Below are 20,105 nucleotides of genomic sequence, written 5' to 3'. Positions count from 1 at the left end.
CCATACAAAACACTACGAGAAACATTGGGAAAGTCATTCTGCAAGGAGGAAATCGTAAAGCGTCTGTTTTCTCTCACCTTATTGTCCACTTCCTGTACCAAACTTCCATTAACCACCGAAGGACGCCCACTCCGTTGTTCATCATGCACATTTGTGCGGCCATCTTTAAATGATCTCACCCACTTTATTACCATTCCATCACTCATAATGTTTTCTCCGTAAACTGCACAGATCTCAAGATGAATATCGATCGCTTTTAGGCCTTTAGCACTAAAGAAATCTTATAACAGCCCGTACTTCACAGTCGGCGGGACTCACGATTATAGGAGGCATCTTAAACAGTCAGTACAAAACGTAAACAAGGAAGTATAGTCTGTCGGTAAACTGAAGAGCGAGCGAACGAGTTCCCACTCTGCCAACCCAGCTACGTCACAAGGCGCTTCTACAGGCTGTTTCACAACGTAGAACCGGCCCTGCCGCGGCGCGCGCTTTAAATCTGTGGCGACGCCGTGTACAGATACGTCTCGGCTGCGTTTATTTCTAGACAAATGCATTAAGAGCATAAGAAACACAAAAAACGATAGCTTCTTCCGAAACACAACATTATAGAGTAAATATTATTAACATAAGAACGGAAGTCAGGATTCTACTAAAACATAGAACCAAATGCCTGTTCATGTGAATGTATGTTCCTCTATTGCCATTCGTAAAACGAACCCCATATAATGCAATCAGTCTGTAGAATTTAAGGCTTGTTCTCATTTTGTGTTTCTACCAAAAGGTAGAGGTTTTCTTTGAAGGACTGCATTGAAACTTAACAATTCTTGCAACACGAAGAGGGTTTAAAAATTAAGCAGAAATTTATCATTTTGTGTGTTGTATTAGTCCGATTTGCACCACTTTTTTGTCACTGCCTTTGTAAACATGCCTCAAAAATATGAGTACAATGTTATTCATATTGGGTATTTACTCTGTTGTCAGCTGTCAGAAAGGTTACATGTATTTTGGTAGTATCAACGATTATTTGTTTTGTATAAAAATAAATTAGAGAATCTGTATTAAATTTGTTATAAGAATAGAATAAAGTGTATGAAATTTTTAGAAATGGTAAATATTGCTTTTGGTGAGCCTGTTATGAGTAAACCAAGGGCAGACAAGTGGTATAAACATTTCAAAGCGGGCCTTAAAGGACAGCGATTTTACAAGCATGGATGAGATTAAAAATGCACAGTTAAGAGACCTATTAACTATCCCGAAGAATCAGCTCCTAAAGTGTTTCGGGAACTGGAAAAAGTACTGGTATAAGTGTATAGTATATATTCGGGAATATTTTGAAGAGGATAACATTGCTTTAGATTAACAAATAAAGTTCTTACCAAAACATAAAAATGAATATGTGAACGCATCTGGAATGTCAATCTTTTTGCTTGGAAGTCTAGAATCGGTGTACATGTTTCGAAGGAAATTTCAGCAGTGTTTCGAATAGCTATTGCACACGTGTTGTAAGCCATATGTCTTAGAATCAGGTGAATAGTGCTCGAGGTACAGATTTAGTGTTCCATAAGCATCAAAGGGGTCTATACCGATGGGTTTCCTCCCAAAACTATTAGTTTTACTTCGCGGGGATTCCAGTAAACCATGCGGCTTTTTTTTCCGTTCCTTACTTATGTGTCCTATTGGGTGAGTCTGACGTTTGCATAGATTGCAGCCCTTTAATTGGGACTGGTAATATTAGCCAATAGGTCTTTTTGGGCCGCCTCTTTAATACACGCTGTAATAACATTAGAGACGATCGAACGCTTGTTACTCCGCAAATACCTTCACTTCTTCGTATTTTACACATTTTCTTGCAATGCTAGACGATTGTCCATCACTTCCGGATATCGTAGTACATCAGTAAGTATACAACGTTAACTCACTGACACTGGCAACTAAGATCCCACGAACAGAAACGACGTATATTACTGCACGCCGATCTACACCGCTAGACCGATAATGGGCAACTGATTTTGGATGCCCCTGTAGGCCGGTGGCAGCGTTCTTCCGGGAAAGGCCACTTCCCCCACCAAAAGCGCTGCTCGCTCTTGAGTTTACAGACAGACTATATCAAACAGTAATGGCGTCAGTGGGTAGATTAAGGTACAGGCTTTCATGTAAAATAAAGTTATTGATGTATCTTAACACGTCTTTTTTAATTTCAAAACGGTACTTACTTGAAAAACACGCCTCGAATCCAGGGACACTTAGTGCATTCGATCTTCAACGTCTACAGCGCTGTTGCACATAATATGAAAGTTTGGGTCACACTGATACACAACACGATGCGACGTGCCAACCGCTCCATGTTCATACTCTCTTTTGCAGACGCGAGACAGCTGGAAGACTGTGTTCATCATGGCGGCGATGGTGCACCTGTTCGGCGTGACGTTCTACGCGCTGTTCGCCTCCGGAGAGCTGCAGCCGTGGGCGGAGCCGGCGGCCGCGTCGCCCGCCGCAGACAAGAAGTGGAACCCCCTGGACGAGGCCTACCAGCTGGACCCCGGCCGGCAGCTGCCGCCCGCCGGCGACCAGCCGACCTCGCCGCCCCCACCTCCCGCCCCGGGCGTTCCCCCCAAAGTGCGTGCCAACCAGCCGGTAGCCGTCTAGCCGTCCTGTCGTGCCTCTGCGCCCTGCACTCGATCGCGGAGCTCTGTTATCCCTCAGTACCGTCAGTAGCTACACAAGAAATGCCTGGTCGGCACAGAATAGCGACAATAACAAAAGTCAACTCAGCCCGCGGCTCGGTTCAGCTACCTTAACCAGTTTGTCGATAGAGCAGTGGACTCACACAGGTAGCTGAAGTAACGGATAGTATGCTGGTTGGAGGAAGAACAACTGAATAATAAAGTGAGAGTAGTAAGGGAGTGTCGAATCGATGAAAATTTTCGATATAACCATCGATTAGAAATGTTCCACTGTCGAGCAGTAGCTATATAATGGCAGCCAATCAGCGACGAATGCACGGAAGTGGGTACTTTCGAATAAATTTGTCCCTTAATCGAAGGCTTTGATGAATAATACCCCACTTTTAAAGGTTAATATCTAACAAACGTAGTTGAAAGAAAGGTATAAACATACAGAATCTTGAAATATAACGAACGATAATATTTTAAAAGAAAACAAATTGAAATATGTTATCTTTTGACTGACTTTACTGTATAAATGATTGTAACTAAATACTTTAACATAAAGCTAAGTTAAAAGAATTAAACAAACCATTAGCATGAGATCGAATTATAGAAACCAAAGCACCAACATTGGCAACTGCTTTGATAATATAAATAAAATTTCTATTACTCGGTTGAATTAATCACATCAGTCATATATTTGCACATCTAGTATCATAACGTACACCTTCTGCACTAACATCAGTTATACAGAGTGAAAAATATTTAAACCGACAAACTCTGGGAGGTTGTAGAGGACATCAAAACAAATACTTTTCCCTAATGTTATTTTTTCCTATGAGGAGTATTTAAACCGGTAGAGAAAGATTTCTCTGGCGGAAAATTAATTAAACCAACAAATACTTTTCCATTTTTGTATGACCAAGAGACAACACATTAACACAACCCAATTTCAATTACAGTAGATTTTCAAAAATGCCTCCATTGACACGTAAACAAAGGTTACACCGTCGAATGACGTTCTGTCTGACACGGGCAAAAACCCCACGAGTATCCTGAATTGTTTCTGCTGCTGCTGCTACTATCCGGGCAACCACATCCTCTTCTGATGCAACAGGAGTTGCGTAAACAAGGTTGCGCATCTCTCCCCACACAAAAAAGTCCAGAGGGGACATATCTGGGGATCGAGCAGGCCATGGTACAGGACCACCTCTGCCAATCCACGTTTCTGGGAACCGTAGGTCCAGGAATAGACGCACACGACGACTGAAATGTGCCGGCACCCCTTCATGTTGGAACCACACGTATGTCTTGTAGGGAGCGCGACGTCTTCCATCAATTCTGGCAATTCTCTGGAGAGAAAATTGTAATAGTGCCTACTATTTAATGGCCTAGGTAGCAGATACGACCCAATTAAACAGTCCCCAACAACACCGACCCACACATTAACGAAGAACCGCACTTGATGAGCGCTAGTAACTGTGGCATGTTATCCTCACTCCAAACATGCGAATTGTGCATGTTGAAGACTCCATCACGCCCGAACGTTGATTCATCGGTAAACAACACAGAGGATGGATGCATTTCACACTGTTCCAGGTACCACTGCGAAAACTGTGCTCTGGGTGGATAATCCACTGGTTCCAGGTTGTAGACACGCTGTAAGTGAAATGGATGTTACAATTGCTCTAGAAGGACTGCTCTTACAGTCGTCTGATTCGTCCCCATGTTACGTGCACCTTCACGAGTGCTGATTGAAGGATCGCGCTCCACATGCTGCAAGACAGCTTCCTCAAATTGCAGCGTTCTTAAAGTGCGACGGCATCCCTGTCTATCCCTGTCTAGGTAATCTGCTAAATGACTCGGTCTCACGCAGACGTTGGTACACAGCAGCAAAGGTCCTATGATGCGGGATACGGCGATTAACATACTGTTGTCGATAAACCCGCTGTGCAGCTCGTCCGTTGTGGTGCGCTACGTAGTACTCACCAACCACATCAGTGAACTCACTCCAGGTGTACCGCTCCATTAGTAAACAGAGACAATGCACTACTGCACTGGTGGACAGCAGTTGCCTGCAACTGAAGAGCGTAATACGTCGTCCACTGGTTTAAATAATCCCCATAGGAAAAAAATGACATTAGGGAAAAATATTTGTTTTGCTGTCCCCTACAACCTCCCAGAGTTTGTCGGTTAAAATACTTTTCACCCTGTAGTAACGATTATGGAAATGTTATTCCTGTTGTACTAAATAGTACAGTTACTAACTAAAATAAGCTGAAGATGATAGTTAAGTTGGAAAGTTGAATCACGGCAAGCTTTCCATGGCTGGTTACATTAAAAGCGAATGTCTACTGGCTAAAGCTATTACAGCAACTACCATTAATGGCATTTATTTGTTAGTTCATTGTCCGCCTGCTTAGCTGGGCGGTAACGTGCTCGCCTCCCATGCAAGCGGGCCCGGGTTTGATTCCCGGTCGGATTGAAGATTTTCTACGCTCGGGGACTGGGCGATGTGTTGTCCTTATCATCATTTCATCCTCATCACCGGCACGAAAGTCGTCCAATGTAGTGTCGACTGAAATAACACTTGCAGTCGGCGGGCGAACTTCCCCGGGATGGGGCCTCATGACCATACGCTCATTTCATTTCATGTAAATTCATTAAGTGCAGAAAGGGCACTGCAGTAAGATTGTCGATATGCTGTACAGTAAAGTGTAATATTATTAACAATCAAATCTAAAGGTTGCATGTTTTAATGTTTACTTCTGTGCAGAAACCGCGAATGAACTTTTATTCTAACAAATACGGAAGATCAGAAAATGGTGAAACGGAAATCAGAAGTTAAATTCCCTACGCTCTTTTCTTGTCAAATTATATTTTCTTGCAGAAAATACTCAAAATTCCGTACTCCAACATCACTACAACATTGGGACCGTCGATGAAATTGTTGTCGTACCTTCTCGAATATTCCTCATCGTCGCGGACATAAAATTTTCCCTGAGCTGCTCTTAGCGGCTGTTGACTTCACTACACTTGTCACCGATTGGCTGTCGTTTTATGCCCGTTGCATTTCCGCCCACTGGCTATTTAGAAAATTTTCATCGATTCGACGTCGGCCGACCTGCTCTGTTCTTATTAATTCGTATTTCTCCACCCTGTACATGCGTGCGTCGGATATAATTCCTGGTCCTCTGGTCATATAGTATACACGTAACACATTTGACTTTGAAAATACCTTCGTACTAGGTTAGCGTTGAGGCTACGGACGAAAGCTGCAAGAAATATCGATACTAGTATCCGTACACCCTAATGTTACCTGTAGATACGATTATAACCAAAATATTGACTAATCGTTCAAACCACGGTACCAATTCCAGTTTCCCCAGGTATTAATCAATCTCTATTCAGTATTAGCAGCAATTTGTTGTTCACAACTGAGACGTGTATCTTACAATGATGCACAATTTTACTGGAGAAGAATTAGTCATCTACGTCTTAACACAGAGTAACAGCTCCACCAACCATTACAATACACTAATGCTCCGTGGCTTGGACCGATTAAGGTTCTCAGTGTGAGAAACATCGACATCCAGTCTTTTAGAGCTGCAGCTTGCAAGAGGTCAGGCCTATCACGTGAATGCTGTCACTGAACATAAGAGCGCTGTTAAAATGCGATCCCAGATATTTTCAGAAATGCTACGAGGAAATAAACTAGTGTAGTCGGTTAAAACAGGGCTAATAATATTAACACCCATTGCTGAGACGATGGGTACATGATGCAATCTACGACACAGCTTTTGTAATACAAGGTGATTCTTCTGCCCAGATTACAAGTACCCCGTCCTTCCCGCTGTAATCAGACAACTTTATGATCAAATGTGAAAGAGAAAGTGTGTAATTCTACTCCAAATGTCTCTCCGACACAGTTCCATCCTTTCTAGTTCTCCCTGCGTTTTCAATAGGAGATGCGTGAGCAGTAACCAGATTTGACCCACTGCAACCACCAAAGCTTCGTATTGAACCAGAAACGCCAGTTACTCTGCCTTCGCCAGGTTCGTCTTTTGGGTTCAATTCTGGGGTGTGTCTCTTATCAACTTAGGAATATCAATTTTTGTGTCCGTGAAGTATAAGATAGGACGAGGAAGCATGGCTGCTAAATCCCTAAATCCACCACTCACTCACCTTCAAAGGCTCCCCCCCCCCCTCCAACCCTCCCCCCATCGTCCATCGGTTCGTCCCTATAATTGTTCTATGATCATATAGGCTTTGCACGGCACTTTGCACGGTAAACAGACACCTCCAAGAATTCTACTCAATCGAGAAGCGCTGAACTGACGGCCGTTGAAGACTGGTAGGAGGCTGCCGTCCACAGGTGCTATCCATAAGAAGAAAGCCGGGCGTCGGTTTCTGAATTGGTCCCGCCTGTCGGACCGTAGGGCCCACATAAATACCCAGCGGGTGGTGTGATACCGAGCAGAGCTCTATCTCCGCCCACGTGACAGGTGATGCAAAGTAAGGCAGCCCGGGACCACTCACCCCTTAACGCCTGCTGTGCAGGCCACCCAAATGACACTTCTGTTTCGCGTGGAGCGACCGTGCTCCACGGCATACAACAGTGAGTAAGGCACCCGCGGATGAACACTGCTTTTTTCCACTGTAGTTCGAGAGTTATTTCTGTAACACTCGTAATGTGACTAACCGAACTCTTTGACGATGCGTGCAACTCTTCTTTCAGTCTGTTTTCTCTCTGCAATTAACCCCGTTTGGTAAGTGTTGTAGATCGTCGATTAATTCGAATTGGTGGAACGAGAGTTCTGTAAGTGAGCTCTTTTCTTGCGTGAATTACACTTCTTCAGTATTCATCTATTAAATTACAGTCCACCATCTTCTTTTCCCAAGACTAGCGTCGTTCACCCATAAATCGACCAGAAAGATAATCCTGAACATCACCCGGCTGTAACTACTTTCAGTGACTTTACTTATTTGTATTTATTTATTGCTATTTCATCAAGACCAGCCCTCTTGAATTTCTACTGCAGCTCGTTTGACACGCGATTTATGCTATATTAAAACCATTATCGTTCAAATTACAATTCTAAAATGACTATCTTATCGTCTGCTTTCACGCATTAATTAAATTTATTTATGCTGCAGGTAAGCCGGCAGTCTGTTCACTAGGCAATAATAATCTGCAGATCTCTGCAAGTGAGTATTCTAAATCCTTGACTACACTTCGCAAGTGTTAATGCACTGCTCCATACTTCAATCCACGACATCGACATTCGCCTGAGTTTGCCGATAGCTTCTAAATGACTCGTCTCACAACCCCTACGCAAGTGAAGTGCAGGTGAATAATTGCCCTCTTATATACAGCAGCAACACTACATATTCAAATTAGACTGAGACAAAGAAGACTGATTCTGTGAATGACTGCTGTAAGCTTACTTACTGATATTCTCACCGACCAGACCAAGATGTAGCTACAATTGTAAGGTACGGGCTAACAAAACGGCGACTCCTTACTCAAAAATGACAAACCATGTGCTCCCAGATGCGACACAACGTACATTACATGTTTCTCATGATTGTACTAATGAATTATCGTCATAGTCAGTAACCCTCTCCATCGTTCGTAGCCCACGTGCTCAGACTGCACCAGAACATGATGCCCAACTATATTGTACAAAACATTACTTCTAGTTTCAAATCGAATGGGGGTATCTGTTGAGTTTGCAAACTAGTAGGAAGTTTAACTAGTAGGAGGTTTAATTTGGTTATGAGAGGGAAGATAAGTTGCTTTGGGAAACGACTCAGAAGCAATTTCATCACATTAGGTTCATATCAAGGGTCGCCACTGAGATACGTCTCACAAATAGACCACCGTCTACAAAAACATATATTTAATGAGATCCTCAACAAACAAGGCATAATTATTCAGTGTACATCACCTCGCCCCATCATTGCTACCGTTCATCGCAGTTTTTCAGTTACAAGCAACAGCTAGAAGAAGATATTCATAATTTCCATATTTGTCAATAATTTGTGACAACGGATGTTCCATACTCATCTGTACAGCCCTGTTAATTAATGTTCTACCCATATATTTTCAGAAATTGTCGCCTTGCATTTAATTTTTTAGCTGCCTTTGGGAAAATTCACCTTCCGGCTGATCTTTGTGTGAGCACAAATACCATTTACAGAAGTTAGTACGTGGCAAAAGAAGTGCTGCAGTCGTTTTTGAAGTAAATTGCTTCTGTCTTCCGTTCAAAAAAATACGATCCGTCCGCATCCTTTCGAGCTTATGCTTATGCCAATGTCCTCTTCACTGACGGCTGTTTCCTCGAGTGTTATCCCTCTGAGGAAATTCAACAATGAGCTTAACCAAAATTTAACACATCTGCAGCTTGCGAAGATTTAGACTCCATTCATTTGTTGCTAACGTTCCAACTACTTTTTTGCTTCTTTTGAGATGAAAATGAAAGTTAAAAATATTGGTTTTTGGTTCAGTTTTCTCAGATTTTTTTCTGTAGTAGGATATGACTGCCAAAGACTGAAAAATGCGATAACTTCGTGCAACTGTTTTTTTTTTTTTCTCGACAAGTTCATAGCACGACGCAAAAGCGGACCTACTCAAGTGACAATACAAAAAAAGTTATTTGGTTCATTTCTGATCTGTTATAACAGTAGATATACTTTTAGCAAGTTACAATTAACAACAAGAATGTAGCATAGACAGAACTGTTGAAGTGCTGTGGAGTATTAAATAAAATCAACTTAATCAAATAAATAACTTCTTTTCAATACAATGAGATTTTTACTTCTCAAAGACGTACTCCTGATGCAGCTAAAGTGGCCATCAATATGCGTCGTCGATTTTGTCCTTGAATACGTTAGATCCATGGTACCCGGAAAACAGCAGGTTACTCCAATTTGGTTTCTAGCGGATTAACAGAGGAGTTCAGAAAAAATTCCATTGGAAATTTAGTGCAATGCAGAGCACACAAAACTTGCAGTCTCTTCTAATCGGCATTCATTGCAAACTCTCGGGATGTGGATGCGATGGAGGAGTAGGTGAGTGATAATGGAGCACCATGATTGCCTCCATTGTCTCAGATTACTTTTGCCTATACACCAGTAAGATAGTATGGTGACATGTACTGGATGTTGGAGTGTAATCCAGATGCACTGAAGATGGCTATTTATAGCCGAGATCTAGATATTCATGAGTAAAAAAACTAATGGAATTGGAACTGATTGTTGTGTGCCTCTCCTTTCTTGTAGTCTATAGTCGCTGTGCACAACAGTTCCTTATGGAATCAAAGTTGGTAAAAATTACTTATTCCCTGAAAAATGTAAAAGTGATGGTTGTTCCCATACACCAGTCTTTTGTTTTTCCCTGCGTCACAGATTCATAATTTATCAGAAATGAGAAATTTTCTAGAAAAGCATTTGTGCATTCCGTTCACAGGAAGCCCGTGACAAGACAAAGCAATGGCTAAATAGGTGTATGTGTGTGTGTGTGTGTGTGTGTGTGTGTGTGTGTGTGTGTGTGTGTGTGTGTGTGTGTATGTGTATGTGTGTGTGTGTGTGTGTGTGTGTGTGTGTGTGTGTGTGTGAGGGAGGGAGGGAGAGAGAGAGAGAGAGAGAGAGAGAGAGAGAGACGGGGTAGGAGGGAGACAGAGATGAAAGGATGAGACGAAGATGACACGTGTGACTGTAAGAATATAGAATAACACAATATTTAGACTCAGAGTGACACTTGTCTCTAATTACGTGTCTCCTTGTTTCTGATAAGAACATGAACTCCACCTTGCACTCCCATTGTCTGACACATTCCTCCCTCAAGCTTCATCATCCACCAGTTTACCAGTTTATACTCCCATGTACCACAGTACTTCAAATCATCCTGTGTGTGTGTATATATGTGTATGTTGTGTGTGTGTGTGTAAATGTGAAGACGAATTATAGAGCTCATCTTGTAGTTTACCCAAGCACGACATTTAGTGAACGAAATCATCAGGCATTATGTAGGCGTATGACAAGCCTTCAGCGTGCTTGATAGCACTGTAATACAAAAGTTAAGTTCTGATTTTTGCAGAATAAATGTTCTGTATGAAACGAATGATGAGACGACACAAATTTTCTGGGTATTCTCAGAGTAATCACGCTGATCTATTTATCTGTTGCCGTCCGATGGTGTCGACAAATAGTGCATACGAAGATGTTTCATAGTTTTCCTTTTTGCTTCTCTAAATAATGAACAACTTGAGATGGCTTGATGAATTTTGCGGTCACTACTTCAAACTGTAACATAACATCAGCATGACACCGGATAACACTGGATGAGAGCTCTGTGGTGTTAAACAAAAATCTTATAACTCGGTCCAAGATGTACTATTTCAAATCACAAGGTGTATATTACACAAAAAATAATCTTCCATTTCAAATTTATCTTTTTACTTAGGTATCAATGAAGTCTTGCATTTCAGCTGAAAATGCAAACGAATTTTCACCACTTTTTGAGGGCTTGATCAGAACAATTGGGGTCAAAATATCGAATCAGAGCTTCTGTTTCACACCTGGTACTTCTAATAGCTTTCACTGAAAATCAGGAAATTGAACTGGTACATCAACGAAGATATTCAGACTAAAAATTTCCGCACGGTGCTACGATCACAAATGATACGTGCAGTGTAGATTACCTTGTTTCGGTAATATTCAGTAAAATGGGAAAAGTGATCACAGACCCAAATTTCGCTTCTGGATAGAGCACATGATGAAGGTAAGTGGTTTGCCTTCAAGAACCTGAAGCCAGCGAATATGGACAGTTACTGGACGACTCGTATGAAATGTGTAACGATTTATTTACGGCTTTTGATTCTGTGTTGAGTCTAGTTAAGCAATCCCATAAGTCAGAAACGCTCAGTGGTACAATATTTCTCCTAACAAGTCCGACTGTTATCAAAAATCCACTTCAATCGGTATGCAAATGTTAGCGAAGCACTACTATCGTGACAGCATTCGCTCAGCTCGAAATGATTGAAGCCTTGCACAGATTCTCAAAGAATGTCACTTGTGGCGTGGAAAGCTCCGCCTACATTTCGGGAAACCCATTTTCACAGAAGATTTTCAGAGTGCATCACACTCCAAGGACAACCGCTATTAAGCAGGCACAGACGCTATTGTTATTTTCATTTATAGCAAACCTTCAAAAAGAAGATTCGTCTATCTGAACTAAACACATACAGCAACATCACCTCACCACGTTCTCTAAGCAAGATGACACCAGAGATCAAGTTGTCACTTTATTTACGTTATTGTTCAACATGTGCCAAGCTCACTGAGGCTGAATATTAGATTTAAAAGTTTGTTTACAAGACGATGTTCCCCTACGGCAGCGATTTTTAGCCTGTGGACTATAGGGGAAGGGGGGGGGGGGGGTAACACTGAACTCGAGGGGTGGGGGGAGACCGAACTTATCTGAAAGAAAAAAATGACTTAAAAGAATTCATAAATTTGCTGACAAAATGGCAACGCAAAATATATTGTGACACAATAAAAAATTAAAATCCACATTTATTCTGGTATAATGCCCTCATATAGAAATGTATCAGTACTGCAGAATGCTTTTAATAATTAAATTTTCAATATTAAATTAAAAACAAGTTTTGTGATTATTAGTGACTGCTTTGGGCCTGGAGTGTAGAGCAAACATTTTCGAAGAAGGTTTGAATACTAGAAATACAGATTCAGAGCCCCTTTTACTACGTTTAGCTGCGATTTATATTTATCCTACTTGATACTTACATATATATATATATATATATATATATATATATATATATATATATATATATATAGGTACCACACATAAAAATTGTATTCTTCCAGGGCTCGTACCTCTGATTTGATTGGTGTTAGAAAGTTTGGATAGTCCTAGGGATAGGGACCATTTGTATGCCCAATAAAGGGATCGACTCACTAACATTATCCTACAGAACGGGATAAAAGTATGAGTACACATCCTCCTCGTTATGCAAATAGAGCAAAGTAAGTTCGGTCTTTCTGCATTTGTTGCGATCTACGTTGGGCCTTAGGTGGCTTTTGGAGGCACCATTGGGTGGCTCCTCAGAATAACACAAGGAAAAGGATTCTCAGACGGCTATGCACATAAAATGGCTAAAATTTTAAGTTGTGTCTCTAAGATCCCCATCTCGAAAGACCTCGAAAATTTTACTGTTATCTTTATCCATTTCCGAGATACAGAGGTCCAAACGTACTTCACACTGACACGTAAAAGACGCGCGTAACATATGGTCTGAGAGGAAAACGTAGTTTGTAAAGTGATGTAGCACGGAGAAATACACTGTAAACTGTCTCAGTTATCGCTAGAAGAGTTGTTGGAACTCCATGTTGTAGTACTGAAGCACGTGGACATGCAAAGTCAGGGCTGAGGTGCGAAATTAGTTCTGCGTTATCTCTGTCACACGTAAGTAAACTATCTGAATTTTACTGACCCACACAGTCCCTTTCATATGGATAGTATGTCCTGCTGTGGCAGTAAAAAGAAGGGTACCAGTGGAAAAATGCTCTTATCGGAGCACAAAAAAGGTGAATATGCTCCTGCTTAAAATTCTCTGACTGAAAAGTGGGATACCAGTTGACTTAATCTACCTCTCTCTGAACTTTTAAAAGTTTCTCCAAACATTTTTGACTGCATAATTTTCGCACCCTTTTAACGTGAACTCACTTCTCACTCCCACACGCCCCTTAACTGTAATTCACTGAGTTTTAGATGTCTCCCGACTGCTACCGATTCGGAAAATGGGAATTCCGATGCCGACATAAAGTGTACGCGTAGCAATGCATCTTTATTGACCTTGATGGTCGTTACATTCTAATGGTTTTGTCTGAAACTTCATACTTAACCAACTGCTGCCTCACTCCTTATGGCTACAAAACCCTCCTCGGCCCTGATTTCAGCTTCTCGATAGATTTTCTGCATCACCGTCATGAGTCAAGAAATCACCCATTCAGTGACCCATTGGTCCATGGCTGTAAGTCGCTCATACCCATCCACACCCACTTGCCCATTCTCACTCACTTTTTCAACCCGACTTACAGTCACTATCTCTTTCCGGCTTTCTGTCTCTGTCTCGTGCCACACAGTCACAGGTTTCTTCGTTCTGTCCTACTACTATCGTCTCCTCTGCCACCGCCACCCTCTTGCTCTCTCATTCCTTTCCACTACTGCTGTCTCTTCTTACTGTCACTATTTCACTCTTCCTCGTTTTCATTCTTACTGGCTCTCATCCACTTCCACTTTCTCCTTCTTTTTATTCCTCTCCCACTAGCACTGTTTCCTTTTCTCTTCTCCAGCACTATTCTTTCACTATCAACTACGTTCCACTCTCATTGTATCCCTCACACTGCTATTGTCTCCTTCGCTTTTTCTATACCACAACCACTGTCTACAATCTTCCAGTACTGATTACTTCTCCGTGTCTTTCCCGCTTCTCTCTCAGCATAAAAAAGCGTGGATATTTTCACACGCCAATATTTTTTAAAAATTTTTGAAATGAGCTGAGGAAGGCATAATGTGGCAGATAGTAACCCACTTTTCAATAAGAGTTTTTTAAAGAGGAGCATATTCGCCTTTTTTGTGCTCTGATAGGAGCAGTCTTACGCTGGCCCCTTCCTTTCCCTGTCACAGCGAGCCATGTCACTCCTGTGAAATGAACTTGATGTGTCAGTAAAATTTTAATTGTTTAGTATGTCAGATTGAAGTAACACAAAACTAATTTTAGACGTCAGACCGGATTTTACGTGCACAAAAATTTTGCATATGCTTCAGTACTGCAGTACAGGATTTTCAGACGCCTTCAGGTGTTAACGGACACACTCTGTAACTACGTTTCCGCCTCACACCGGATTTTGTGTGCGCACTTTATGGGGTGAGGTAAGCTCACTTTACACTCTGCATCTTCAAAACGGATAAAGGTATTAAGAAAATCTTCAGGGTTTATTGAGCTCTGGATCTTAGGAATACACCGTATAAATCTCAATCATTTTCTGTGCACAGTCAGCTTCAAATCTGCGGCTTAATTTTGGTACCCGAAAATCATGGTTTTTGGGTGTTTCTCGATAACGGATAAAGATTTTTGAAAAATGGAAAGATGGTACGTCTAGATAATGCCTAGGGAATATACGTTAAAATCTGAGCTATTTGCTGCGGTTAGTTATTTAGATATCCGTTTTTGACGGGAAAAACTGATGAAAAACGCTTTTTCCTGGTTTTTCTCTAGAACCGCCCATGAACAAAGTGGCATCTCCATAAGCCTAAAGGGCACCGTAGCCCGCATCTAACACAGAAAGAATCAACCGATTTACTCCATTTGGCTAATCTGACAGAGGTGTGTAATATTCAGACTTTCAGCCCGTTTCGTTGCAGTAAGGCGAGCCTTCATTTCAGTATACAAAGGACTGTCCAGAACACTTGACCCTACCTTTCTATTACCAACAGAACCCGAGGTATCAGCCCCGGAAAATCCTGTTTTTATGCGCGGCGTTTGGAACATATTAGGTAGCACATGCTGAGGCATGCGTAACTATAACGTAAAATATAAACATAAATAATCAAATCAAAATCAACAATGGTACTCATCAGTCTAAAGAAATAATAAAAAAGACGTTATGAAAAAATGGAAACATAAAAATAAATTTAAACAGTCATAAATATAAGTACAATGTATGGAGCAATATTGTTGACGAAATACTTTTGCTTGGAAAGTCACTGAATGGGTGATTACTTGACTCACGACGGTGATGGAGAAAATCTATCGACAAACTGAAATGAAGGCCGAGGAGGGTTCTGTAGGCATAAGGAGTGAGGCTGCAGTTGGTTAAGTATCAAGTTTCAGAAAAAAACATTAGATTGTAACAACCATCAAGGTCAATAGAGAAACACTGCTTTATGTCTGCATCTGAATTCCCATTTTCCGAATCGGTAGCAGTCAGGAGACATCGAAAACTCAGTGTTTTTGGTCGAGTCGCTTAGCTGTCAAACAGTGCTGTATAGGGGTGCCACCTTTGGCAAGCCATAAGTCGGGAGTCTTCAAACGCAAGGTAGCAATTCATATACTAAATGTGGAATTCTTTCTAACGTTCGTAGGTTTTTGTCCTCACACTAAAACCGAACTAAAAATGCCATACTTGAAACTTTAAAGATCTAAATGTTACAGCGTTTTGCGTACACTAATAATTGGTGAAGATCATTGGAGCTGTGGCTGGAACTTATAGCCGTATTTTTTACCTGATGTAGAGGTCTCTAGAAGTTTCTTCTCGTGTAGTAGACAGAACTCTAAGCAGCTCATGTTAAAGTTTATTTTGACAAGAAGTTTACTTTCCACAGAAAATATGAACCGTGTTGCAACACATGGGTGGGATTCATTAACTAGTATGAAAATGAGGCGGAGAAACAATTGAGTTTTTAACCCATTGTATTGTTTATTCCTCATGTATTTTACACATACTGGCTTTGGCTAACAAGAATAAGACAATAAACTTAGAGTATGAAACTAAAAATTATACATTCTGATATAAAAGAAGTATAACTGTAACGTACACAAAAACTAGGGATTTGAGTGTGTTCTGTCATATTCATGTGTGTGCACGAGACAGTCCCCTAAAAATACGGGTAGGTGGCAACCTTAATGCTGTGTGCCATGTCGCTGTTGTAGTTATTGTCTAATGCTTCTTATTTCATTTGGCTACTACATAATTCCTACAATCTGATTAAAATTACTCGTTATTTGGTATATGATCTTAGAGCCGATTTCTTTCTATCAGAGCTCTCAGTGTCACGTGAAAACTGCCTACTGTTGGCACAACAAAATATCAGTTTACTTGCAATATCGAGTGGTACGGCACATAGTAAATGCGTGTTCTGTTACCTTCAATGTGTATACTAACTTTCGTTATCAGTCTTCGATGTGATCCCTCATGTCTGTTGAAACGTGCTATAAAAGAGATATAGCACTGGTCTGGAAGCCCCACACAACATGTATAGGGAGGCAAGGAGTTATGCTTAAAGGACAAATCAGCAATTTTTGTGCGATGTGCAGTTTCCAGAAAGGTTTAACATTTTTGACATGGCAGGCGCAAGGTGGGCTAAGTTAGTAAATGAGTTTATCTTAAATTAATTGCCACAGAAGACTTGGTTTGCCTGGATACGTAAAACCAGCTGCCAACATAGTTTCTTATATTCACATCACACCTTATTGCCAAGAATGGTCTTAGAAACACTTAAGAAACAGTAATTCTGAATGTGACCAGCTAGCTGCATCTGTGTCACCCACAACCAAGCGGCAACTTACAGTCAATATGGCAACGCTGTAGTGACACATGACAAACGCCAAATAACAAGCAGTGTTAATTTGACACCTGGATCTTACAGACTTGCCCTTTCGAACTGCTTCATACTTCTAGGATGTGAAGGTCAGAGTCCGGACATTAATTATTTCCTAAAGCAGTACTACACAGTTCTCAAAAAAAGGAAATGAGAATATCGCCATTCAAGATTACAAGTATTTCATGCACTGCCCAAAAATGCGAAATGTTAAATATCATTTTATTTCTTGGCGTTAAACAGTATTATTGAAGCATATAATTATTTTTCAATTAACAGGTAAGACATTTTGCATGTCTGCATAAAATTTTAATTTATTTTCAGCGATCAGTTACCCAACACAAAAAGTTCTTTTTATTATAAAATATGATCCAATACTTCTTAATTAATTTCTCTATTTGGAAATAAACATGTAAATAAAATGAAACAAAAAACATCGTTTGCTACTGGTAAGATTCAAACCAGCGACTCCACTTAACAAATCTTTTATGCTATACAATCAGTTTCAATTTGTTCAATTAAATTTTTTATTGGGCTGAAATACAAGAATTACATGATTTTACAAATTTCGATTCATAGCTCAACATATCGTTCAGATTCTTTACAGTGAACAGGGAATAATTAATGACACCAGTATGAAGCAGTCTGGGGGTTCTATGGGAGCAGGCCATTAGTTGCTTATTCAAACATAATAAAAAGACAAAACATTTTATGGGCAATCAGTTGACTACACTGGAACCGTCTCAGTGAAGGCGTTGGCCACGCCCCCTCACAACACGTGATGACGGCAGAAAGTAGCTACCGTGTGGTGACCTTATTTTGGGCCCAGCGGTGCTGATTCCAGTAGCTTACACAACAGCTTGTGGCCAGCAAGTGGGACTCGGCTGTACCGAGCACTACTGAAGACTGCCAGTTTATTTGCATGAGACGACAGCCTCTGTTGTTGGTGGTGATAGTGGTTGTGGAACTCGCCCCAACGGCTGATAGTAAGTGGTACGGAAGTGTTGGCAGCTGTGCCACCCGGGTCTCGTTCCACTGCCCTCCAGGTCAGAAGTCTTGCAGCTGCTGGAGTGGACCAGGAGGCAGCCAGCCAGCAGAGCTGTAGGAAGTCCAATTTGGAGTTCTTGGCATTACCAGACAGTGCAGCAGTTCAAGCCTGGACCTGTCACGCCTTCATGCTGTCATCTGTATATCGGACGTCCGGTGTGGCTCTCTCGTCCCCACAGGCGCTACGTGACTTCTGATACCAGTTCTCAAATCAACGACTTAAACCTGTTCTCTGCTCACTTGACACGCTGTTTCCAGCTGTGCTCGATACAACAAATCCGTGGCCTGGGAGAGTGGAAATGGCTTGTCTCGACCTGCAAAGCTTCCTTTTTCCCTGTGCAGTTTCAGTCTTTCGGTGCTTGGGCTGGTATGCGTCAGGGTGTGTTGGCATGTCAACATGTTAACGTCCGTCGGCTGCCTTCCACTGCTGTGGCTGAACTGATAGTCTCTGAGGTAACGCCGAAAACACAGTGGCGGCATTACAAATATGATCATGAAAATGCAAGTTATAGCAGTGGGCATTTTTCGTCCAGAGGAATATATTTTTTTAAGTAACATTAATTGTTTTTGGTTCTTCTTGTTCATTTTCTTTAATACTTTGCTACATAGGGTGTATGAGTGTAAGGTCACGTACTTCTATTGGTCACTGAGGACAGTGCACTGAATAAAATTACATCACAATTTATGTGATTTGCAGACTATATTACAAGTAGTTCGTTTTTAGGTTGTTTAGTTTCTCCAAGTACATAAGGCAAGAGCAAGTCAGTAAAGTTTATTTTCCCTAGTGCAGCAGGTCCTGTGTTGAAGTGTGCACGTGGATGCAAAACAGTTACTATATACTGACAGGCGTGGCCCACTTAGTGGTGCAGTGCGACTGTGCAGGAGATATTAGGTCGTAAAGCTTGTGACAAGTTTCTGGAAAGGCTGTTCGATCCAGACAAAAAACAGTCAACTCACTGGTGGGAGTACATTTTAAGACAGCACATATAGAAATATCTGTACTTCCACACGTTACACCCTGTATATTATCTGAACTGTTTTTAAGTGTACACTGGATGAAAGATTTAAACAGCAGAATTACAACAATTGCTGTGGTATTTAAATCCTTTTTCTAAAACAAGCATATCTCGTGTACTGCAAGAAAATTAACCAGCGACACTTATGTTAACCAGTAACTCAATGATACAGATATTCTATACGTAAGAGCTCCCAGAGATCTTCTAATCACGAAAGGCTGTTTCTTTTTCGGTAATTCGTGTTCAGGCAGTGACTTTCAGATTATACTGTATAAGTATGAAGAAAATCCCAGATCCCCTGTGTGTAAGGCGTTGTGATTGTCACTAAATCAAGTGCAAATTCACAGGGAGAAAGAGTGGGCGTCAGGTAGGTCATTCCCGTCCCATCCCCCCCTCTCCCCCCCAAAAAAAATTATTTTAGTAAACGTTAATAGTTTTACATGCATTAGTTTCTAAATTTCTCTGCTAATTTCTAGGGAATAAAGTATTAAGGAAATGAAAAGTCGTGAAGCTGGCAAGGAATTCTAAAAAAAATTACAAGCTATGTTTAACACAGGATACTTTTCAATGTCTTGCCCACGTTGATCACTTTGCATACTGACAACCTGCATAGAAATTTTCAGCCAGGTACAAACACCCAGTCTGAGGCTGGGCTTACCTGCGGCCGACAAGAAACCCGACAAGTACGAGTTTCCAGCCTGACTTCTACAACATAGGCATAAATGGCTAAAACAAACAGAATACTCCTCACTTAAATGCTAGTATAAGTTTTAGTCTGCAGACTTGTGTTGGCAAGCAGATATTGGTAAACAGTAAAGCATTTATAGCATTTATTGATACAGAAAGAGCTTTTAATATGGTTGATTAGAAGTTATCATCTAGAGCAATGCGCAATGTAAAATTTGACTGGAGGAATGGCAATTAATTTTTAGTACATGCAAAAATCAAAGTACTGATCTGGATATT

At 41.1% G+C, this 20,105-nt stretch overlaps 1 protein-coding gene across 1 annotated transcript in view; it reads left to right on the top strand.

Annotated features, from left to right (window-relative positions):
- Positions 1 to 20,105, top strand: part of LOC126416958 (vesicular glutamate transporter 1) — a 185,428-nt gene that overhangs the window by 149,854 nt on the left and 15,469 nt on the right. Inside the window, exon 11 of the mRNA XM_050084839.1 lies at positions 2,365 to 2,616. Coding sequence (XP_049940796.1) covers positions 2,365 to 2,616 — 252 coding nt within the window. The remainder of the gene's footprint in view (positions 1 to 2,364; positions 2,617 to 20,105) is intronic.

This window comes from Schistocerca serialis, chromosome 8, assembly GCF_023864345.2.
Source record: "Schistocerca serialis cubense isolate TAMUIC-IGC-003099 chromosome 8, iqSchSeri2.2, whole genome shotgun sequence".
Lineage (NCBI taxonomy): Eukaryota > Metazoa > Arthropoda > Insecta > Orthoptera > Acrididae > Schistocerca > Schistocerca serialis.
The sequence above is the reverse complement of the archived record's forward strand: the minus strand, read 5'-3'. Positions and strand labels throughout refer to the sequence as shown.